Source organism: Lithobates pipiens, unplaced genomic scaffold, assembly GCF_037356315.1.
Source record: "Lithobates pipiens isolate NorthernLeopardFrog02 unplaced genomic scaffold, aLitPip1_a1.2 Scaffold_52, whole genome shotgun sequence".
NCBI classification, from domain to species: Eukaryota; Metazoa; Chordata; class Amphibia; order Anura; family Ranidae; genus Lithobates; species Lithobates pipiens.
In genome coordinates this window covers 2,856,611-2,881,667 of record NW_027507875.1, presented here as the reverse complement: position 1 = coordinate 2,881,667, position 25,057 = coordinate 2,856,611, and the positions used below count along the sequence as shown (strand labels likewise).

Genomic DNA, 25,057 nt, shown 5'->3' with positions numbered 1-25,057 from the left:
AGGATAGGAATTTGGCTATGGGTTATGGCACACAAAGATATTACAACTGAATGCAAAATGTATTTGTGGAGCTAATTTTCTTAGATGTAACATATGACCAACTGTAGCGTGTAAGCTAATTTATTGCTAGACGTTTACCTGTGATAATTGTCTAATTGTTCAAAACAGTACATTTTAATATATTTGGCGCTTCTCACATTAATTCTAGAAACAGCGCAGCCTGTAGCAATGCTGTTCGGAAACCAGCCATTTCTCTAGCTGACAGTACAGATCTGCGGTGAGATGAAATTTCATTAGAAATGATGTGATATTCTAAAAATTCACAATTTTCCACTTGATTTGCTACATTTCAGTAGTATGTTGTTTATTTCAGTGTTCTGTTGAACCTTATGTACCTGATGGTAGACTTATTGCGTGAGGAAGGTGAATCTGACCCTGAGGAGTGGAAATCCATGAGGCAGACATTCCGCACTGAGCTAGGTAATGTTAAATGGACCTCTGTGTATGGGTTCATACTGGTACACAGCACTTGGACTAATGTTACTGCAGGGAATGAAAACTATTACAGTTGTGTTATAGGCAAGAATATACTTGCATCAGAAAGTTTAAAATCTTGGCTTAGTAACAATTGTTTTCTGCAATTAATTTAGAGATATATTGGCATGGTGTTCCAGCTTTGTAAAAACAGTAGTATTAGTATTTCTGCTTTTATTTATTTACTTCTCATCTGCTAGTTCAAAATTGCTAATTACCTCTATTACCTATGACTTTCAATACAGGATCCCCGCTGTGTAACCATGAACCTTTTGCAGTGATGCTCTTTGGTATGGTGACAAAGTTTTGCAGTGGCCATGCTCCACATTTTCCAATGAAAAAGGTTTTGTTGTTGCTGTGGAAGACTGTGTTGGTAAGTTTGTTCCTGAATTTCACTGGCTTGCATTAGTTGTGTTTCTTACTGAAAACTGTTATTTTTGTAGTGCACCCTGGGTGGATTTAAAGAGTTACAGAGGAAGAAAGCAGAAAAGCGAGAAGTTCTTGGGCTACCACCTCTTCCTGAAGACAGTATAAAAGTTATTTGTAATATGAGAGCTGCTTCTCCACCAGCATCAGCTTCTGATCTTATTGAGCAGCAACAAAGGAGGGGCCGGCGAGAACACAAGGTAAGGAGAAGCTATGTACTCTGCAGGGAATTTAAAAATGGTTAGTTTGTCCCATGCACACTGCATAAAAATACAGCTGAATAGATTTCTCATTTAGCCTTAAAGCAGCAATAAACCCGAAACCAAAATATGTTGCAGTTTGCCAATCCTTCGATGTGGTGGCTGCATTCATTTTTTTTTTTTTGAGGCTTTATTCTCTCTGTGATCTGGCCAGTATCGCAGCTCCTGTATTAGAGGGCTTTCACTCTGGATGAGTAAGTGTTCTGAAGGCAGTCCCATTCATGTCCGTTGTGATTGCGTGAACATGCAAGTCCCTGAACGCAGACAGTATGCATTTGGGGACCCTCACCTGCACCCAGACGGCTGTCGAATTGGGAGCAGCAGCTGTGTTCATGCAGCCACTGTGTCCCATTGACACTAATGAAACTGTTTGCACAAGGATGCACGAAACACATTGGGGTAACCATCCATTCAGCTTCTATCTTCAGCTTGTTCAGTTAAGCCAGTGTTTCTCAAATCCAGTCCTCAGGCCCCCCCAACAGGTCATGATTTCAGGATTTCCCTCAGATGAAACGGCTGTGGTAATTGCTAAGGCAGTGAAACTGATCAAATCACCTGTGAAAAATAATGGAAAACCTGAAAACATGACCTGTTGGGGGGGCCTGAGGACTGGATTTGAGAAACACTGAGTTAAGCTTTGAAAATTAAAGATAGAAGTTGATTAGTTGCCATGCAGAACTGCTTCAGATTTTGACTGCTCCAGGTTAATCACTTCCCCTCGTCTTATATGAAGGTTCCAAGCTATGTTTATTTTTTTTAACCAAAGCCACCTTTGGTCTCTTCTGTCATAAATGCTTCTACCTGTCAGCTGTAATGTACACAGAGCTGCACATGCACAGCTCAGCCTGCATTAACGCACCCGATCTGTTCCATAATCATGTAACCTTTGTTGCTGAATGCTTTACACAAAAATCTAACCAATTTAAGAACATCATGTCAGAAGGTTGATACAAACCTTTTAACTCTAACTGTCACTTTTGCTGAACAGCATTTGTCTGTGCAAGAAAGTTGAAGAATAAGACTTACTAGCTGGATCACTAGGTGAAAAAAAAAAAATGAATGTAATGACCACAATTAAGTGCTGGCAAGCTGCATTAAATTAAATTTGGGTTTACCTATAATCTAAAATAGAACTATAAAGGGACATAATCTTTCTGCCATCTGTGTCCCATTGGGGAGACTTAACTTTCTGTCTGTAGCCAAAACAGGAAATGAGAGGAAATTCCCGCAGATTAAAAGTATATTAAAGGCATATTTTTTTTTTTTGTTTAACCACTTGACAACTGAGCACTTAGCCCCCCCCCCCCCCCTTCGTGACCAGACCAATTTTCAGCTTTCAGTGCTCTCACACTTTGAATGACAATTACTCAGTGTAATACTGTACCAAAATTATTTTTTGTCAATTTTTCATACAAATAGAGCTTTCTTTTGGTGGTATTTGATCACCTCTGGGTTTTTTATTTTTTACGCTATAAATGAAAAAAAAAAAAAAAAAAAATATATATATATATATATATATATATATATATATATATATATATATATATAGGCTAGTATGGTGGCCTGGAATTATGGGAGGAGCCCAGAGGGGTATTTAACCAGCCCGTTCAGGCTGTCTTCCTTGTCGGTTCCTGTGCGCGATATCTGTTACGTCAGAGATCTAGGGCCGACTATTCGAGACCAAGCGTTAAGTGAGTTCAGTGTTCGTGAGTTCCCGTGTTCGTTAGTCCCGATCGTGTGTCCGTGTTGTCAGTCGTCTTGTCTTCGTAAGCGTTTGTGTGTTTTCCGTGTCCAAGTGTCGCAATACTCAAAAAATTGCTGTTGTCGTACAACGCATCTGGGCCGGCTGTCGCAGGTAGGGCTTCGGCTCCCATTTTTTCATTTCATGTTTTACTATGTCACTAACACGATATCCTGAACTCACGAACCACTCACTTTACATTTCACTAACGTATTTTCAAATCATGTCACCTGTACTCATTACCTCAAATGTCACTACTACTTTTCTTCTCGACATATCGAGTCATGCCACATCAGGCACCTAATTTCGTAGACATTTTCATTTCAATCGAACGACTCCCTAATCATTTCTAAATAGTATTTGAATCGTTCGAATCATTTCTAAAGTTGCAGGCGGCTGCTCGTCACGTCAAACTATAAGCAGTCCGAGTAATTTCAAATAAATTTCGAATCATTTCAAATCGTTACGAGTCATTTCAAATCATGTCGCATCATTTCGAATCATTTCATGTCATTTCGAATCATTTCAAATCATTTCATTTCATTTCGAATCATTTCATTCATTTCTGTCACTTACCGCGCTCCGTTTCGAATCTTGTCGCATCTCCGATGCACCGATTCGCTTCTGTGTGCCCCAGTTTTCTGCCTCATTTCAGTACATGCTCCAGAGACAGAGTCACTCGCAGGTTCAGGCACAGTCCCTGATTCTCGTCTTTGTCATGGCATTTCATTTCTTGTCACGTATTACGCCCCGATACGAATCCAGTCGCATTTCAGGTATGCACTGATTCGCCTCGGTGCGCCCAGCTATTGGCCTCATTTCTGTACATGCTCCAGAGACGGATTCTTTATTGAAACCATCGGTCCAGTCCTTCATTGTCTCTGTCATGGCATATCATTTTTGTCACTTATTACGCTCCAATTCGAGTCCTGTCGCATTTATTGATGCACCGATTCGTTCCGGTGTGCCCAGCTGTTTTCGCCTCATTTCAGTACATGCTCCAGAGACGGGATTCATTTTGTCATTCGTGGGCTCACCCTCTGAATTTTGTCTTTGTCATGGGTATCATTTCGTTTCACCCATCACGCTCCGGTATGAATAGTCACACCTGTGCACCAAATTCATCCCGGCGTGCCCTAGGACAGGCCTCATTTCAGTACTCCAGAATCCGTTTCGTGCTCGGTCGCAAGATTACGGCATGGTGATCCGGACCTCTGTCATGGCAGATTCACTCATTTCACTGTCACCTACTGCTTCCCGGTTCAAATCCAGTTGTTTCTTCAATGTTCCGATTCCTGCCGGGGGCCTTGCTCATCGGCCTCATTTCACTAAATTGCCTCATGCTCATGCTCCAGAGATCGGTTCATTGTCAGTTGCAGCTGCGACACGACCGAATCGCACCTCTGTCATGGTAGACGTTTCATTTAAAGGCAACATTTCATTTTGTTTGTTTTGTCTCATTTCATTTCATTCATTTCAAAATCTCACCACCCCAATGAAGTCACTATTTTTAGCTAGCTATCTGTAATCAGGTGTAGAACTCTCAACAAACTTTGCCTTCATATTCTCAGGTCAGTTGAGTTTCAGTAGGTCTACCCTGCACTTGTTCGGACGGTGCCTCCTTGGGTAAGAAAAAAAAAAATGGAGAAGGCGCACATGAGCAGGAGTGTCCTTCTCATTAAGTATGTATATCTTCAGGAGTCACCAACAAGTCTTGTAATCCATGTCACCCGTGTGTAGGTTCCGCTCAGAGAAGACCCAACCCCGAGGACAAGTAGGCTCGCCTAGGCGTGGACTACGCCACCATGTCTCTGGCCGGCAGTGAGGATCAGCCCTGTTATCTCCATCTCTAGTTTCAGAGGATGGCAGCCTGCGGTCCCCCAGAGCATGGACCATTACCAGACTGACAACTGAGCTAAGGCGCAGAGGCGTACCCTTTCCGGCGACAGCCAGAAAGGCAGAGCTCTTCAAGCTCCTCTTTCCTCCTCCAGCTGCGGCAGGAGCTAGCACCCAGCAGGCCTCCCTGGGTTCTATCGCCTCCTCGATTGCACAACTGCATACCCTGCTATCTTCCCTGGTGACCTCAGTTTTAGAGGTCCAGAATCGGGTGGCCCTCCTCTAGACCCGCCCGCCCGTTTCTTCTCCAGTACCAGCAGCCCAGGCAGTGACTATCCCGCTCACAGGTACCACCGGGTGTACTTCAGTTGTGTACCCTTCTCATCTGGTACCGGCCAACGTCAGAAAGGACATCTTAGAGGGCAAGGATGTCAACCTGGCTTCTTTACTCATCTCCATCCATGATCTGGCGGAGAATAAGGCCTACACATGGGGGGATGTGTCAGTGGTCCTCAAGGCCAAAGACCCCAGGCTGGACAGAAAGCTTTCGGTCACCGAATTTACGTTGGCCTTCGGCATGTTGAGGGATGTTATCTGCTCAGCCTCCCCCAGCAGGAGAGAGGAGCTGGACCGGTACCTCCACGCAATATTAGATCTGGGCTACAAGTACGGCGGTTTTGCGTTTTATGACTACCACCACTCCCCCTCCGCTAAAGCGGCCGCCAGGCTCTTCCAGTTCCAGACGCCTACTGACTGGAGCGTCGTGGATACTGAGCTATTCTGCCGCCACTTCGCGGGTCTACGCTCTCCCCTCTGCGCAATCTGCCACCTGGTGCGCTGACAGCCTGGCCCTCAGACAATCCTTCTACTTCGGGTACTGCTCAGGGCCAACAGGCGCCTGCACACCTGCCGCAGATGGACAAGTTTGGGCGCCCGGACAAGACCGTGGGTGGTGCAACAAACTGCAATAATTATAATTACGGGTCATGTAATTTTAGTCAGTGCCGGCTGCTCCACATATGCACTCTATGCCAAAGGGCTCATCCCAGGCTTATGTGCGAAGTCGAGCAGCTTAAAAAGTAATGACTGAGCCGGGTTGACGTCTCATGGCTCAGTATCTACCTTGCAGCTCATCCCACTCCCTCACTGTCCGCCTACCTTGTTCAGGGCTTCACCGAAGGTTTTCACACTGGACTTCTCTCTCCCTCACCTCACGTACGAATTCCGGAACCTACTGTCAGCAGCCATGGATGAACGAGCCATTGATCAACTACTACAGACAGAGTTAGACCGGGACTTTATTATAGGCCCTTTCACCCAGCCCCCCTTCAAAACCTGGAGAGTCAGTCCTATTGGGCTTGTCAAGGGCAAGTTCTCAAATAAACTGAGATTGGTGTACGATTTGTCAGCGCCTCATTCCTCTGCTATCCCCAGTCTAAGTTCCCTCATCCCCTCTGAGGAGTTCTCTCTTAAGTATGCCTCCGTAGACACAGCTATCCAGGCCATTCTCAAAACAGGCACGGGCACCTGGCTCTCCAAGGCCGATATCTCGGATGCTTTCAATCTCCTTCCCATCCATCCTTCTCTCTGGTGCTGGCATGGCATCAAGTGGAAGGAGCTGTACTATTTTGCCACCATACTGACCTTCGGGTCTAAAAGCAGTCCCTGGCTCTTTGATACTTTCGCACAGTCACTCACGTGCATCTTGCTGCACGTGGCCCAGTGCCAGGGAGTCATATACTATTTAGATGACTTCCTGCTCATCGAGCCACCCGGGTCACCGCCAGGAGACTTGGATAAATTAAGGGTGGTTTTCAGGAACCTCAATGTCCCCATTGCCGAGCACAAGGTGGATGGTCCAGCGCAATCCATCACCTTTCTCGGGGTCAACCTAGACACCAACACCATGCAGGCTAGCCTCCCCCCGGATAAACTGGCCCGCATCAGGGCGGTCCTGAGGGACTTCACCCACGCCAGAACTTGCACGAAGAGACAGCTGCAATCCCTTCTCGGCATGTTGAACTTCGCCATGCGCATCATCCCTCAGGGTCGCTCCTTTGTGTCACGCCTTCTGGTCTTACTGTCCCTCACACAGGATCCGGAGCAAGTCCTCGCCCTTGATCCCGCGGCAGTAGCGGACATCTCTATGTGGGAGGAGTTCCTGTCATCTTGGAATGGCGTGTCCCTGTTCATTCCCTCCATATCTTCCCTCTCACCCCAGGTGGTGACCGGCGCGGCTGCCTCCACAGGCTTCGCGGCAATTTTTGGCCACCTCTGGCTGGCAGCTCCCTGGCCTCCCCAGATACTGGCAATACCTGGCTTCCCCGAAACGTCCTCCCTGTTAGAATTATACCCCATTGTAGCAGCGGCATACACTTGGGGCCGCAGTTGGTCGGGCCAACTGTGGCCTTTTCCACAGATAATTTAGCTACTGCAGAGGTCATTAATAAAGGCAGGTCCAGGTCTTTAGTGATGATGTCCTTCCTACGTCAGCTGGTTCAGCTTTCATTATTATTTCAGTTCAACATCCACTGTTCCTTTATCCCCGGTAAGACCAAGCGGGCAGCGGACGCCCTCTCCCGCTTTAATTTTGTCTCATTTTTCAATCAGGTGCCCGAAGCCGAACCGACGTCAGCAGCTATCCCCGACTGGTCTCAGCTGACCCTGGACTAGCCCCACACCTCCTAGCGGCAACCCAGCTCATCGATCTCTCCCTCTCACGTAATACCCTCAAGGCCTACCAAACAGCCTGGAGGGCCTTCAACCGCTTCATGGCCCATCACGGCACAGAGGCGTCCCGTGTCAAGCAAGTCCTGGCCTTCACCTCCTATTGCCACTCGGAGCTTGCATTGTCCTACAATACGATCCGACTGTATCTGGCCGGCGTTCAACATTTCACGTCCCTCCAAGACCCTGCTGAACCTTCTTTATTTTCTTATCACGCCGTTCGGGCTGTCATGCGCGGCGTCCAGAAGCGCCAGCCAGTGGCCAGCACCAGACGTCTGCCTATCACAGGAGATATTTTCAAAATATGTCGGATATCCTGGCCACATCACCTTTCAGTCTTCATCCTAGTATCATCTTGCAGGCAGCGATACATCTGGCCTTCTACGGCTTCTTATGGCCAGGCGAGTTTACCTGTAATAACCCCGCAGAACGCATGCTTTGCAAACGCCACCTGGTCCATTACGAAGATCATTTCATCTTGCATTTAGCAGTCTCCAAATGCAGCAGGTTGGCTCTGGCACAGACATCCATTTCTATAAAACCGACAACCGCTGGTCTCCACTTTCACCCGCTTGTTGACCCTCCTGGCCGATTAACCAGACACAAGCCCGCTTCTGCCATTTCATACTAAACCTCTAAACGCTGCCCGGTTCATGGAACACGTCAGGATACTCCTATGTATCCTTCAGCTCAACCCTACTCACTACTCCGGACATTCGTTCCGTATCGGGGCAGCCTCAACAGCCTCCCGCCAAGGGGTCCCGGACCATGTCATCAAGAAGTTGGGCAGATAGAAGTCCACCTGTTTTGCCCGCTACATTCCCAATCCACAAGTGGAGATGGCCCAAGCCTTCGTCAAACTCACCCAGTAACTAGACTATAGTCAAATAAAGCACAATCCCTACCTGAATGTTTTTGCCCCCTTATTTTGGTATACCGTACGTTAGACCAGGGCACACTTTCAGGTCCATTTCAAGTAACGAGTTTATGTTAACCCTGTTTGTCATGCTTATCCGTACCGGCCAGAGGGCTCTGAACCATAAATAAGAAGGCCAGTATGGTGGCCTGGAATTATGGGAGGAGCCCGGAGGGGTATTTAACCAGCCCGTTCGGCTGTCTTCCTTGTCGGTTCCTGTGTGCGATCCCCATCCTCCCATCCCCTTTTTTAGGACATTTCTCAAGCATTATACTACTCATGAGAGTACTCATTTCACTTCATTTCATGTTTATTTCATTTAATACTAATTTCTTAATCTAGGGTATGCCCCCTTATTTTGGTATACCGTACGTTAGACCAGGGCACACTTTCAGGTCCATTTCAAGTAGCGAGTTTGTTAACCCTGTTTGTCATCCTTATCCGTACCGGCCAGAGGGCTCTGAACCATAAATACATAAATATAAATATAAATATATATATATATATATATATATATATATATATATAGAGAGAGAGAAAAAAATCAATAAAAAAGCTTAGTGTAAAAGACCACCCCCATGGACATGTCGGTTCAAATTTCGAAAACGTATAGGAAACGCCTGGAGTCATGTGGGTATATGAGATGTTCAATCTAAATTAGATGAAAAAAATCCCAATGAAGACATACTAGGATTCCTATAAAGCACAAATAAACAAAGACATTTTAAAAATACATTTTTAATGGTGGGTCAAAAAGGGGCTATTCAGAATCGCTTATTTTATAGATCATAAGGGGGTAAGAAAACCCAATTACTTCAAGGAAACCTTAGAAATGCCCCCCACAGAGACATTTAATCTCTACCAAATACACTTCCTACAAACCCTACAGAGAGAGGGGGTAGATATCACTACAAGGACCATCTTTGAGCACATATGTGTGAAAGGGCCGGAAGCACGGGGAGGGATCACGGAATTATACAACATGTTCAATCAGGGTACCAAACCATCCTACCAAAGGGCATGGGAGGCGGACCTAGGGGAGATAATTGAGGAGGAGATGTGGACGAAATGGTCAACCATGGTGCACAAGGGAATACTCAACACCTTATTGGTGGAGGTGAATTATAAAAGTGTTATCATGCTGGTACCTTGTTCCTACGAAGCTAGCAAAAATATACCCTGCTGCCTCTTCCCTGTGCTTTCGGGGGTACGGACAGGAGGGAGATGTGTACCATGTCTGGTGGTCCTGCCAAAGGTCCGACGGTGATGGATTAAAATGTTTAACCTGATTTACATCCGTGATCAGCAAAATATACCTAGAAGGGCTAAAACGGGATTGTTCTGTGATCTTCCGGAGGAGATCCCCAGACATCTGCGCACTTTCATATTTTTCATCCTTCTAGCGGCTAAAATAACCATTGCACGTGCATGGAAATCGCCTGTAATCAATATTGCCCTGGTGAAACACAAGATCAATGAAAAACTGACTAGTATCCGTCGGAAAAGGCAAACTAGGTTTGAAAAGGTGTGGAGCCCCTGGATCGCTCATCTCCAGGCTCCTTGAGAGCATGACTGGTTTGTTGGTGGAGACCTGGAGTGAAGGGACCCACTCAACTCTACTCTTTCCTGATTCTTCCCCCACCCCCTCTTTTTTTCTTTCTCTTTCTTTCTTCTTCTTTCCTTAAATTTTCCTGTTAACAACTCTGTAATGCTGTGTTGTAAAATTTTGGTAGGATGCAAATAGAAAATCTTCCCAACTACACTATATCCTTGATTGCTATATTTCAATGATGTTTACTGAGTCAGGAGCACTGATTTTATTGGATTTTTCATCCTTGTGATTATTTTATGATGACTATTTGAACGTGAACGTTTGTATATTGATTAATCTTGTAATAAAAACCATTGAAACAAAAATACATAAATGCATATAAGACCAAAACCAATTCTGTGTGTATATGCATGTATTTATATATTGTAGCAGAGCGTTACGTTGCCAGGATCCAGGTCTAATAAACAGCCAGTTCACTAATGAGTCAGCTGTGTTCTGGGCTTTAAGTATTCACCAGACCATGGCTCTAGGCTCCCAGTTGGAGACGACTCCACCCTGCAGACAGGAGGTCTGGGCATGGGAGTCAGTAGGGCTTCACCTAGGAGAGAGAGGTGGGAGCCAGTGCAGCATGAGGCTACTTGCTATACGCACAGAGGTGCTGAGGGTCACAATGGTGGAAGGATAAGGATAGGCCAATGCAATTATAGGGAAGCAATTCAGAATGATGCATATTGGAGGCAAGATTCAGAATGGTCACTTTTGTGACAAATGAGAGGGAATTGTTAGGGTTATGCTTTAAATAAAGATTATATTGATATATTATTTAACCAGTTAACAACCGGCCCATAGCCGAATAATGGGTACAAGGCAGTTGCTTAACTCTGGGAGGGCGTACGGTGATGTCCTCCCAGAATTCCACTCTCGCGCGCCCCCTGGGGCACGCACTCGAGAACATCCGTGACCGGCGGGTCCCATCACGGTAAACGGCTGCTCATCGCGGCCGTTTACCACGTGATCGCTCCGTCAAATGACGGAGCGATCACTTGTAAAACCAACCCGCGTCAAGACAGGACTGTGGAAGACAGACCAAAGTGTAAGGTCTGAGCTGGAGAGCTGCGTTTACAAGCCAGGAGGGCTGAAAATTTTTACTTTGGTAGCAGGACTGAAATACTGAATGCCCCTGCGAGGGAATCTTCTGTGTTTGTTTTGAACTTTCTTTTAAAAACCAGCGCTGAAATGGATAAAAGCGAGTGGTAGTGTCCTTAAAGCGCTACATTTGGAGTGAACCCCAATTTGAATCCCGATCGAAGTTTGAGTTTAACCACTCCAACTATTCATTCCGTTTGCTTATCGCAGTGGTTTGTAGTTGTGTCCCCGTCTGATCCATTCAGGAAGTTTCTATAAATATATTTCCCTATGCAGATTTGAGTTTAATGCTTCTTTTTTTCATTTACAAGCTGATGTTTTATTCACGGCCCTGTTTTCACAGAAGCATCAGAGTGTAGTCATTAGTATATGTTTTTTTATACCATAACATTTACAAGTGTTGCTCGTATATTTTTCTGGCACTGTCCCTCAGAAGTTCAGCCCCCCTCTGCCACTTTGCCAATTAGAAATTGCAGTGCACTTCACACATGCACAGTAGGGAACCAGCTGTGAAGCCGAAAGGCTTTTACAGGCGGTTGCCCTTAGTGGAGATGGTCCCTGGCATTGCGGCCGGAGAGAGCGTCGAGTCAACATCTCCAGAAGAAGAAGAAGAAGAATGGAAGGCGGCGGCGGCGACAGAAGACTGGGCCACCGCCTGTAAAAGAGCTATAAGAAGGCGCGGTGGCCCGGCAGAAGAACCGAAGAGGGGGACAAGACCCCCGATGTCGGAAGAAGAGGTCGCGGCGAGGAAGAAAGCCGGGCTCCTCCGCTAGCAAAAGAGCTACAAGAAGATAGCGGAGGAGTCCGGCAAGAAGACCCCCAAAGACAGAAGACCCCCGGAGCTGTGCAATAAACTATTTTATCTTGTGTGTTGTGGTTTTTTTTGTACTTTTTTCACAGGTGAATGGGTAGGGGTACATTGTACCCCATACTCATTCACATAGGGTGGGGGGCTGGTATCCGGGGGCCCCCTTATTAAAGGGGGCTCCCGGATTCCGATAAGCCCCCCGCCCGCAGACCCCGACAACCAACGGCCAGGGTTGTCGGGAAGAGGCCCTTGTCCTCATCAACATAGGGACAAGGTGCTTTGGGGTGGGGGGCCGCGCGGTCGCACCCCCATGTTGAGGGCACGCGGCCTGGTACGGCTCAGGAGGGGGCCGCTCGCTCGTCCCCCCCTTTCCTGGCCGGCCGGGTAGCGTGCTCAGACAACGGTCTGTTGTGGACCTGGGGGGACCCCTACGCCGATTTTTTTCGGCGTTGGGGTTCCCCTTTAAGTCCATACCAGGTGGCGGGGCCAGCGACATCTCCTTCGCGGGCCTCGCCTACCTGGAGACCCGCTGGAATGAGCGGACTTTTCTCCGGGCGGGAAAAGTCCGCTCATTTAAAAAGTACGGCGGACTGGCATACACACGGCCGGATTGTCCGCCGAAATGCGAGTCCGGCGGGAAGATTGGAGTGCAAAACTACTTTTTAAGTCTGCCATACTTTCGGGTCAAAAAAGTATGCTGGAGGCTACACACGGGGGGATTGTCCGGCGGACTTGAGTTTGCTGGACATTTCCACCCGATTGTTTGATCGTGTGTACGCGGCATAAGAATAGCAAAACAAAAATGTTCCCACAGGTCAAATAACAATGGGAGGAAACTTCCTACATGTCCATGCAACTTTAACCACTTGACCACTGGGCACTTAAACCCCCTTAATTACCAGACCAATTTTCAGCTTTCGGTGCTCTCACATTTTGAATGACAATTACTCAGTGATGCAACACTGTACCTAGATGACATTTTTGTAATTTTTTCACACAAATAGAGCTTTCTTTTGGTGGAATTTAATCACCGCTGTTTTATTTTTTTTATTTTTTGTGCTATAAAAGGAAAAAGAACTAAAATTCTGTAATTTTAAAAAAAAAAGTATATGATTATGATAATTTTCTGTTTCTGTTATAAAATTTTGCAAATTAGTAATTTTTCTTCATAAATTTTTGCCAAAATTTATACTACTACATATCTTTGGTAAAAATAAGTACAAATTGGTGTATATTATTTGGTCTTTGTCCACAAGCTATGGTGCCGATATCTGAAAATTTATCACACCTGAAGTACTGACGGCCTGTCTCATTTCTTGAGACCCTAACATGCCAGAAAAGAACAAATCCCCCCCAAATGACCCCTTTTTGGAAAGAAGACATTCCGATGTATTTAGTAAGAGGCATGGCGAGTTTTTTGAAGTTGTCATTTTTTCCCACAATTCTTTGCAAAATCAAGATTTTTATTTTTTTTCACAAAATTGTCATATTATCAGGTTATTTCTCACACACGGCATATGCATACCACAAATTAGACCCCAAAACACATTCTGCTATTACTCCCGAGTATGGCGATACCACATGTGAGATTTTTACACAGCGTGGCCGCATACAGAGGCCCAAGATGCAGGGAGCGCCATCAGGTGTTCTGGAGCACCCAGGCCAATTCTGACATTTCTCTCCTACATGTAAAAATCATCATTTATTTGCTAAAAAATTATATAGAACCCCAAAACATTATATATGTTTTTTAGCAAAGACCCTAGAGAATATGGTTGTTGCAACACTTTATCTCTCACGAGATTTGCGCAGCAATTTTTCTAACGTGTTTTTTATGGGGGAAAAAAAAGTTTTGTGCTATAAAAAAACAGCAGTAAAGTTAGCCCAATGTTCTTGCATAATGTGAAAGATGAAGTTACGCCGAGTAAATAGATACCCAACATGTCACCCTTCAAAATTGCACACACTTAAACTTTGCTACTTAAAAATCCCCATAGACGACGCTTTAAAATTTTTTACTGGTTGCATGTTTTGAGTTACAAAGGAGGTCTAGGGCCAAAATTATTGCTCTCGCTCTAACGTTCACAGCAATACCTCACGTGTGTGCTTTGAATACCGTTTTCATATGTGGGCATGACTTACGTATGCGTTCTCTTCTACATGCAAGCACGCGGGGACAGGGGCGCTTTAACAAAAAATACATTTTTTACTGTTAATTGTACTTTATTTTAGTTTGACACTTTTTTCCCCAAAAATAAATGTTTTGATCACTTTTATGTAAACATCCCTTGTAATAGGAATATGGCATGACAGGTCCTCTTTACAGTAAGATATGGGGTCAATAAGACCTCACATCTCACCTCTAGACTGGGAAGCCTGAAATAAAAATAAAATAAAAAAACTGTTTCTGGCTTCGATCGTAGCTGTGAGTCAGTAGAAGCACCGGAGGGCGGGGTGGGGGGAGAGTCAGCCGCTATGATCATTCTTATGGCGTAGGGAATCGCCGGCTGAAAAAACTGATATCTGAATGATTCCCGTAGCTGCAGGCATCATTCAGATATCCCCGCACAAAGTCAAGGATGTCATATGACGGCCAGCGGGCGGGAAGTGGTTAAAATGCTTTTTTTAATTTTTTTAACACAAAGTTGTCCATTTATACAATATTTCTAACACATAGCATGTACATGCCAAAAATGACACCTCAAAATAGATTCTCCTACTCCTCCTGAGTATGGTAATACAACATGTGTGAGACTTCCACAGCCTGGCCACATACAGAGGCCGAGTACAGCAGGGTATGGCTGGGTATGGCAGGGCATTGCAGAGTATTGGCAGGGCATTGCAGGGTTAATTGGCACTAGGCAGTGCTGTGGGCACTATAGATCCAGCCTACAGCGCTGCTGTCACTGATCTCTCCCCTCTCACTGTACAGAGAGGGGAGGGAGGAACCATGTCATGTCATGTCATGACGCCGGTTTCTTTTACAAGTGATCGCTCCGTCATTTGACGGAGCGATCACGTGGTAAACGGCCGCGATGAGCAGCTGTTTACTGTGATGGGACCCGGCGGTCACGGATGTTCTCGAGTGCGTGCCCCAGGGGGCGCACGAGAGTGGAATTCTGGGAGGACATCAACGTACGCCCTCCCAGAGTTAAGCAACCGCCTTGTACCCGTTATTCGGCTATGGGCCGGTTGTTAACTGGTTCAATAATATATCAATATAATCTTTATTTAAAGCATAACCCTAACAATTCCCTCTCATTTGTCACAAAAGTGACCATTCTAAATCTTGCCTCCAATATGCAAACATAGAAAGCAATATACACATTAAATTAACATATGGCCAGATAACAGATAAATGAAGGTCATGTCAACTATTATCCTAACTATATAGCACAGGGATATGCAATTAGCGGACCTCCAGCTGTTGCAGAACTACAACTCCCATGCGGCATAGCAAGACTCTGACAGCCACAAGCATGACACCCAGAGGCACGATGGGACTTCTAGTTTTGCAACAGCTGGAGATCCACTAATTGCATACCCCTGATATAGCAAATGTCCATGGAAAAATAAGAAGAGCAGGACTGTCTTCAGGTTAATAAAATAGACCTTAGCAACAATTAAAACAAAAAGGTCTCTCTTGTATTGAGCCTTGCACATGTCCATACGTTTTCCAGATAGTACAAAGTCCACATCATGTCACTCTTCAAGTTTGTTTTCTAACTTCTAAAATACCTCCAAATATTCTGTACCTATTCATGCATCCAGAATAGATTTACCACCCTTTAAGGACTTGCATCTCAGTAAGGACAAAATGTGACATTAACAAACAAACTGATGTTGCAAAGAAATCAAACTTTGAGTCTTCAGGCTGTCACTCCAGATCTCTCTTTTGTGGTGTTCACGGGACTTTCGGGCCTTGGGTTGGCATCATGGTTCTTTCCTGTAGGCTTTCCCAGGAACTTTTCCAACAGTTCTCTCCAACCTTCAGCTTGTAAAAGGGTAGAGAAGTGTTTTAGAAACAATGGCTTGGCAAATCTTCTGGAAGCATTCCAGGACGACTTGTGTAGCGTTAAAATAACAAGGATTCCCATGCATAGATTTAATAATTTTCTTCAAGTAGAACATCCAGGTAGAGTATCTCAGATACTTTTCCAGTCAGCATGAATAACTACAGAATCACCTAATTACTAGATAAAGTATTTCTTAACAATTGGAGGTGCTTAAACAAATAATATTCTGCCATTTTAGGAATTCAAACATAAGTCCATTAAGTATACATAAATAAAGTGTTTTCCAGCAGCAGTTTTCATTACTAGACATATATTCTCAATATTGCAGCAGAATTCAACAAATCAGAAAAAAGGCTTCCAATTCTCAGATTGGATTCAGAAGTGACCTTCGGAAAAACACCTAAAGTTCCTTATCCTTTTGACCCAAGTGGAACCAAGGAATCCCAGAACAGAACCTTACACCTTACTTAAACACATATTCTATCTCAGAACATAGTTTCTTAACCTTGCAATATATGATTATCATAAGCAAAATAAAAACCGTAATGAATATAAATAATGCAACAATAAAGTAAAATATCCAAAAGGCAATTACTTTAAGTTTGTGACCAAACAAACCCACCAATAAACCTTAGCATCATCTTCGCATTTAACACTTCTTTATATACCTTTTAAGGAATATACAAAACATGCAGTGTTATTTACCCAATACCAACACCAATATCCTTGCCTTAGTTCAAATAATCGTGTGCATGTATCAAACATGGAAAAAAGGAAGAGGAAATCTGCGCTACAGTGTATACTTAACGAAAATGTGTGATGCAGCAATTCTAATATATACCCAAAGTGAAATATACATATAAAAACAAAGAAAAAGAAGAAAACTGCGCAATCCCTAATACTTCTATTAGGATGTAAACCACTCTACCTTGAAGAAGTGTATCTTGTGATCTATTATTCTAACACACCAAACTAATGACTAAATAAACCATAAGGCATTACTTATAACTAAATACAGTAAACATATATATTGCCCCTCATAGGTTATGAACCAAAAGGAAAAAATGTACAATTCTAAGTCAGCGATTCAAAAACAAGAAACATATAAAGTAGAATCAAACAGTACTGAAAATGTATGTGATAACATAAAGTCCATTAAAAGTCCAACTGGAGAAACACCCTGTGTAGAAGGGATCTATTCAATCGTAAAACTTTTCAATCAACGTGAAGTAAAACCAGGTGCACCTCCACCAGACAAGTAATAATAGCCCCTTACCAGACGTCCCGGTAGGGAGCGCTTAATCACAAAATGGGTCTGAAGATGGATCAAACTTGAGCCCTCCAAATGGAACACTTTTACGTAGGGCAGGTTAGGAGATACGCCAGTCATAAACCATCCAGCAGGGGAAAACGCTGTTTGAAGCGGGACTCAGATGTGTAGCATTGTAGGATCAAGGAAGGTTCACCATAGGGAGGAAAAGATGCTCCAAATAGTGTAAAATAATTTATTAAAACAAAAATATAAAACAAGAGATGCACTTACAAACATGAAAGAACATCGGGCATATCATCAAACTGGGCAAGCGTCGGCCGATCGCGAACACCAATCGATATCCCTTCTGGTACCAGTTCACATGAGGCAAGTCAGCGTGTCACGCAACCCAACGCGTTTCGTGAAAAATTCACGTCGTCTGGGGTATGGGTGACACGCCATATTGCCTCCATTATATAGTGAATGTTGGAACAAGCCACCTCCTCCGTTGTGTGAGAGCCTGTTTCACTTCCGGGATCAAAGGACCAGGCCTCACTCTCATATCCAATAGAGTGAGAGCCTGTTTCACTTCCGGGATCAAAGGACCAGGCTTCACTCTCATATCCAATAGAGTGAGAGCCTGTTTCACTTCCGGGATCAAAGGACCAGGCCTCACTCTCATATCCAATAGAGTGCGAGCCTATTTCACTTCCGGGATCAAAGAACCAGGCCTCACTCTCATATCCAATAGAGTGCAAGGTCAGAGAGCCAAGGCGGCGGAAATGATCCATGCAATCACCCGCCCCTCCCTGTTTACGACTGTAAAACGACGCTCCTTACAACGGCGTGACAACACGCCGTACGTAACGAGCGGATGACGCCACATCGTACGTCACAAGCGGATGACAACACGTCGTACGTAGCGAGCGGATGGACGGCGCACATCACCCACTACAAGGAAGTATGTGCGCTCCATCTGATGCCAAGTCTCGCTTTCAATACAATGTACGTAACGAGCGGATGACAACACACCGTACGTAGCGGGCGGATGGGCGGCGCACATCACCCCCTGCAGGGAAGTGTGTGCGTTTCATCTGGTGCCATGTCTCGCTTTCAATACAGTGTAGTCGTGGCTCCAGACCTCCATAGCAAATAAATCTTCCTCCATATCACGAAGGAGGAAGAATAAAGAATTATATATATATATATACCTCAAATAAAATTAAATTAAAAAGGGAGGAGGGGACTAGTCCAACCACAAAATTAAAAATTATTAACTAACACTTAATAATCAAAAATGGATAAAACATACAAGGCACTTTGTAATACATGGCTAACTCAATATGTGGTTAAACACTTCATAATATTAAGATAGCGGTATTAACTAAGCTACAAAGTTCACCCACAGCAAAAAGTGAAAGGGGCATACACAACTGTATTATGTAGAACTCAATACATTATGAGAAAAAAGATGAGAAAAAAGATATTTCTCTCTCAAAATGGAAAGAATGGGAGCTTACAAGAAAAACCATCAAACGCTACATTGAGGTAGAAAAATCCACAAATATCCAGATCCCACAATGTCTGATGGAAAAAGTCATAAATGCTTTACGTCTGTGCCTAGAACACTGGCAGGAACAACACGTTAAGCATTATTAATAAACGCATTAACGTCTGTATCTGTGTTCATACCGTAAGGGGTGTAAGTTTTTAGTCTATGGATCCACGACATCTCCAGCCGTGAGATCTCTCTGACCAGAGCTCCCCCCCTCCAGTGGGGTTTGTACTTATCAATCCCCATGTACAAGGTGTTAGACGGATCCCTTCCATGTTTCTCGTCATAATGTCTAGAAAGGGGATGTTTGTCAAAACCCCGTTTAATGTTGGCGATATGCTCATTCAATCTGACCTTGAGGGCTCTCTTAGTTCTCCCCACGTACTGAAGCCCACAAGGACATTGGATGAGATAAACCACTGCTTCTGACGAGCATGTGATGAACGGCTCCACTATATACCTTCTCTGGGTGCTGGTGGAGACGAATTCAAGGATTTTAGAATTTTTGTTCTTATTGTAGGAGCACACCTGACAATTCCTACACCTATAGAACCCTTTGAGGTTCTGAAAGAAGCATCTGTCCTTCACAGGGGGGTTCTGTACACTAGGAGCAATCATATTGCCTAGTGAAGAGACTCCTTTAAAAATTACTCTAGGGACTTCCGGTAGGATAGTTCCAAGAGTTTGGTCATTGGTCAAAATATGCCAGTGTCTACGGATCAGCTGTTTAACCTTCTGATGTTGCATCGAGAAGGTAGTAACGAAGGGTAATAAAGACTGATTGGCATCGGCCTCACTCTCCCTATCTGCCAGCAAGGTAGATCTGTCTCTCTCCCGTGCTTTTGTATAAGCCTCGGTCAACAGGTCTGCCGCGTAGCCTTTCTCCGAAAACCGCTGAGATAGTAACTTGGCTTGCTCATCAAACTTGTTGGTGTCAGAACAGTTTCTCCTTATGCGTAGGTACTGTCCCAAAGGGACCGACCTTAACCAGGAGTCCAAGTGACAGCTGCCCATAGGAATATAGGAATTCCTATCTGTGGATTTGAAGAAGGTGGAGGTAACAAAACTCTCACTATTAACCTTGATGTTTAAATCTAGAAAGTTCACACCTTCCTGGCTGGCTTCATAGCTAAATTTGATGCCTCTCGAGTTGTTATTTAGCCCTTCCATAAAGGCATGGAGTTCATGTTCGTCACCATCCCACAGGAGGAGGACGTCATCAATATATCGTGCCCACAGCACTATCTCCGGTCGCCTGGGAGAATCGATGACATCCTCCTCCCATTTGGCCATAAATAAGTTAGCCAAACTGGGGGCATATTTGGCCCCCATGGCAACCCCTTTGTCTTGACGATAAAACTGGTTGTCGAACCAGAAATAATTGTGCTTGGCTGCAAAATCTAAAAGGGCCAAAATGAAATCAATCTGGATCTGTGTTAAACCAGAGTCTCGCTCCAAATAAACCCTGGCGGCTTCAAAACCCAATTCATGGGGAATAATGGTGTAAAGTGATGTGACGTCGGCTGTCACGAGGCGGATACAAGCAGCTAAAACGAAAAAGGCATTAGGGGAGGGTATTTTTAATCTCAGCACCCAGGCACTTTCTGACCCCGAAAAACGGCTTTTGGATAAGGGTCTGAAATTTGCTCCACCAAGATGTCTGAGCAAATTTCAGACCTACATGGACATACACAAGTTTGTACGCAGATTAAACATCAAGCGGTACATGTTGGGTAACCCCATTCAGGAGAATAATAGGTCGAGTCCGGTCTTTCAACATTCCGGCCTTGCCAATGCATCCCTTTTCAATCCCCCAGGGACACTGGCTCCTAGTATCAAAGTCTTTAGGGATCTAGTACTTAAGGATTTGGATGGGATGAAAGTAAAGAAATGCAAACTTCGGGGTGATCTGCAGAAGGGTTTGGATTCCCTCTGCAACAATAAGTCCCTTGTCATCAGACCTGCAGATAAAGGGGGCGGCATTGCCATCCTGGACAGGTGCGACTATCTCAAAGAGTTGCATCGCATTACTGATGACAGGGAGACTTATTCCCTGCTTAGCAGGGATCCAGTGATTAAATACAAAAAGGAATTAACAGGGATTGTAGATGAGGGCTTCCGTAGAGGGATCCTTACGGACAAGGAAAAATCTTTCCTTATACCTATGGCCCCTAGAACCCCAGTTATCTATTATCTCCCGAAGCTACATAAGAGTACTACCTGCCCCCCTGGTCGCCCTATTGTTAGCGGTATAGACTCGGTGACGTCCAGGGTGGGCAGGTATATAGACTTTTTTCTTCAGCCACTTGTGAAGAAAATCCCATCATACGTGAGGGATACCAAGCAAATCCTTAATATGTTAAACTCCTACAAACCAACCCCAGGCTTATGGCTCGTGACAGCCGACGTCACATCACTTTACACCATTATTCCCCATGAATTGGGTTTTGAAGCCGCCAGGGTTTATTTGGAGCGAGACTCTGGTTTAACACAGATCCAGATTGATTTCATTTTGGCCCTTTTAGATTTTGCAGCCAAGCACAATTATTTCTGGTTCGACAACCAGTTTTATCGTCAAGACAAAGGGGTTGCCATGGGGGCCAAATATGCCCCCAGTTTGGCTAACTTATTTATGGCCAAATGGGAGGAGGATGTCATCGATTCTCCCAGACGACCGGAGATAGTGCTGTGGGCACGATATATTGATGACGTCCTCCTCCTGTGGGATGGTGACGAACATGAACTCCATGCCTTTATGGAAGGGCTAAATAACAACTCGAGAGGCATCAAATTTAGCTATGAAGCCAGCCAGGAAGGTGTGAACTTTCTAGATTTAAACATCAAGGTTAATAGTGAGAGTTTTGTTACCTCCACCTTCTTCAAATCCACAGATAGGAATTCCTATATTCCTATGGGCAGCTGTCACTTGGACTCCTGGTTAAGGTCGGTCCCTTTGGGACAGTACCTACGCATAAGGAGAAACTGTTCTGACACCAACAAGTTTGATGAGCAAGCCAAGTTACTATCTCAGCGGTTTTCGGAGAAAGGCTACGCGGCAGACCTGTTGACCGAGGCTTATACAAAAGCACGGGAGAGAGACAGATCTACCTTGCTGGCAGATAGGGAGAGTGAGGCCGATGCCAATCAGTCTTTATTACCCTTCGTTACTACCTTCTCGATGCAACATCAGAAGGTTAAACAGCTGATCCGTAGACACTGGCATATTTTGACCAATGACCAAACTCTTGGAACTATCCTACCGGAAGTCCCTAGAGTAATTTTTAAAGGAGTCTCTTCACTAGGCAATATGATTGCTCCTAGTGTACAGAACCCCCCTGTGAAGGACAGATGCTTCTTTCAGAACCTCAAAGGGTTCTATAGGTGTAGGAATTGTCAGGTGTGCTCCTACAATAAGAACAAAAATTCTAAAATCCTTGAATTCGTCTCCACCAGCACCCAGAGAAGGTATATAGTGGAGCCGTTCATCACATGCTCGTCAGAAGCAGTGGTTTATCTCATCCAATGTCCTTGTGGGCTTCAGTACGTGGGGAGAACTAAGAGAGCCCTCAAGGTCAGATTGAATGAGCATATCGCCAACATTAAACGGGGTTTTGACAAACATCCCCTTTCTAGACATTATGACGAGAAACATGGAAGGGATCCGTCTAACACCTTGTACATGGGGATTGATAAGTACAAACCCCACTGGAGGGGGGGAGCTCTGGTCAGAGAGATCTCACGGCTGGAGATGTCGTGGATCCATAGACTAAAAACTTACACCCCTTACGGTATGAACACAGATACAGACGTTAATGCGTTTATTAATAATGCTTAACGTGTTGTTCCTGCCAGTGTTCTAGGCACAGACGTAAAGCATTTATGACTTTTTCCATCAGACATTGTGGGATCTGGATATTTGTGGATTTTTCTACCTCAATGTAGCGTTTGATGGTTTTTCTTGTAAGCTCCCATTCTTTCCATTTTGAGAGAGAAATATCTTTTTTCTCATCTTTTTTCTCATAATGTATTGAGTTCTACATAATACAGTTGTGTATGCCCCTTTCACTTTTTGCTGTGGGTGAACTTTGTAGCTTAGTTAATACCGCTATCTTAATATTATGAAGTGTTTAACCACATATTGAGTTAGCCATGTATTACAAAGTGCCTTGTATGTTTTATCCATTTTTGATTATTAAGTGTTAGTTAATAATTTTTAATTTTGTGGTTGGACTAGTCCCCTCCTCCCTTTTTAATTTAATTTTATTTGAGGTATATATATATATAATTCTTTATTCTTCCTCCTTCGTGATATGGAGGAAGATTTATTTGCTATGGAGGTCTGGAGCCACGACTACACTGTATTGAAAGCGAGACATGGCACCAGATGAAACGCACACACTTCCCTGCAGGGGGTGATGTGCGCCGCCCATCCGCCCGCTACGTACGGTGTGTTGTCATCCGCTCGTTACGTACATTGTATTGAAAGCGAGACTTGGCATCAGATGGAGCGCACATACTTCCTTGTAGTGGGTGATGTGCGCCGTCCATCCGCTCGCTACGTACGACGTGTTGTCATCCGCTCGTGACGTACGATGTGGCGTCATCCGCTCGTTACGTACGGCGTGTTGTCACGCCGTTGTAAGGAGCGTCGTTTTACAGTCGTAAACAGGGAGGGGCGGGTGATTGCATGGATCATTTCCGCCGCCTTGGCTCTCTGACCTTGCACTCTATTGGATATGAGAGTGAGGCCTGGTTCTTTGATCCCGGAAGTGAAATAGGCTCGCACTCTATTGGATATGAGAGTGAGGCCTGGTCCTTTGATCCCGGAAGTGAAACAGGCTCTCACTCTATTGGATATGAGAGTGAAGCCTGGTCCTTTGATCCCGGAAGTGAAACAGGCTCTCACTCTATTGGATATGAGAGTGAGGCCTGGTCCTTTGATCCCGGAAGTGAAACAGGCTCTCACACAACGGAGGAGGTGGCTTGTTCCAACATTCACTATATAATGGAGGCAATATGGCGTGTCACCCATACCCCAGACGACGTGAATTTTTCATGAAACGCGTTGGGTGGCGTGACACGCTGACTTGCCTCATGTGAACTGGTACCAGAAGGGATATCGATTGGTGTTCGCGATCGGCCGACGCTTGCCCAGTTTGATGATATGCCCGATGTTCTTTCATGTTTGTAAGTGCATCTCTTGTTTTATATTTTTGTTTTAATAAATGATTTTACACTATTTGGAGCATCTTTTCCTCCCTATGGTGAACCTTCCTTGATCCTACAATGCTACACATCTGAGTCCCGCTTCAAACAGCGTTTTCCCCTGCTGGATGGTTTATGACTGGCGTATCTCCTAACCTGCCCTACGTAAAAGTGTTCCATTTGGAGGGCTCAAGTTTGATCCATCTTCAGACCCATTTTGTGATTAAGCGCTCCCTACCGGGACGTCTGGTAAGGGGCTATTATTACTTGTCTGGTGGAGGTGCACCTGGTTTTACTTCACGTTGATTGAAAAGTTTTACGATTGAATAGATCCCTTCTACACAGGGTGTTTCTCCAGTTGGACTTTTAATGGACTTTATGTTATCACATACATTTTCAGTACTGTTTGATTCTACTTTATATGTTTCTTGTTTTTGAATCGCTGACTTAGAATTGTACATTTTTTCCTTTTGGTTCATAACCTATGAGGGGCAATATATATGTTTACTGTATTTAGTTATAAGTAATGCCTTATGGTTTATTTAGTCATTAGTTTGGTGTGTTAGAATAATAGATCACAAGATACACTTCTTTAAGGTAGAGTGGTTTACATCCTAATAGAAGTATTAGGGATTGCGCAGTTCTCTTCTTTTTCTATGTATCAAACATGACCCAGATTTAGGTTGGACTTATACAACATTATCTGACAGGATTTTACCCAGACTGGCTAAAATCTCAAAATCAAGGATCCATCCAGTCTGTTTATCACAAATTAAACATATCATTCCTGCATTTGTTGGCCCTCCAATCATTCATTCAGAAAGCATTCTTTCATATATTTTTATCACACACACACACACACACACACACACACATATATATATCTATGACAAACCCATGTCATTAACGCATCGTACGATGTGCTGGAACTGGAGAGAGTGCAGAGAAGGGCAACAAAACAAATTAAGGGACTGGAGGACTTTAGTTATTAGGAAAGGTTACGAGCAGTGAACTTGTTCTCTCTGGAAAGGAGATGCTTGAGAGTGGGATATGATTCCAATGTACAAATACCGTGCTGGTGGC

General features: G+C 44.4%; 1 protein-coding gene across 4 annotated transcripts in view; it reads left to right on the top strand.

The window, feature by feature from the left end:
* Positions 1 to 25,057, top strand: part of STRIP1 (striatin interacting protein 1) — a 722,689-nt gene that overhangs the window by 445,053 nt on the left and 252,579 nt on the right. For all 4 annotated transcript variants that reach the window (XM_077467363.1, XM_077467360.1, XM_077467361.1 and 1 more), the window contains 4 exons: positions 209 to 277; positions 374 to 480; positions 780 to 907; positions 978 to 1,160. In XM_077467363.1, coding sequence (XP_077323489.1) covers positions 209 to 277; positions 374 to 480; positions 780 to 907; positions 978 to 1,160 — 487 coding nt within the window. The remainder of the gene's footprint in view (positions 1 to 208; positions 278 to 373; positions 481 to 779; positions 908 to 977; positions 1,161 to 25,057) is intronic.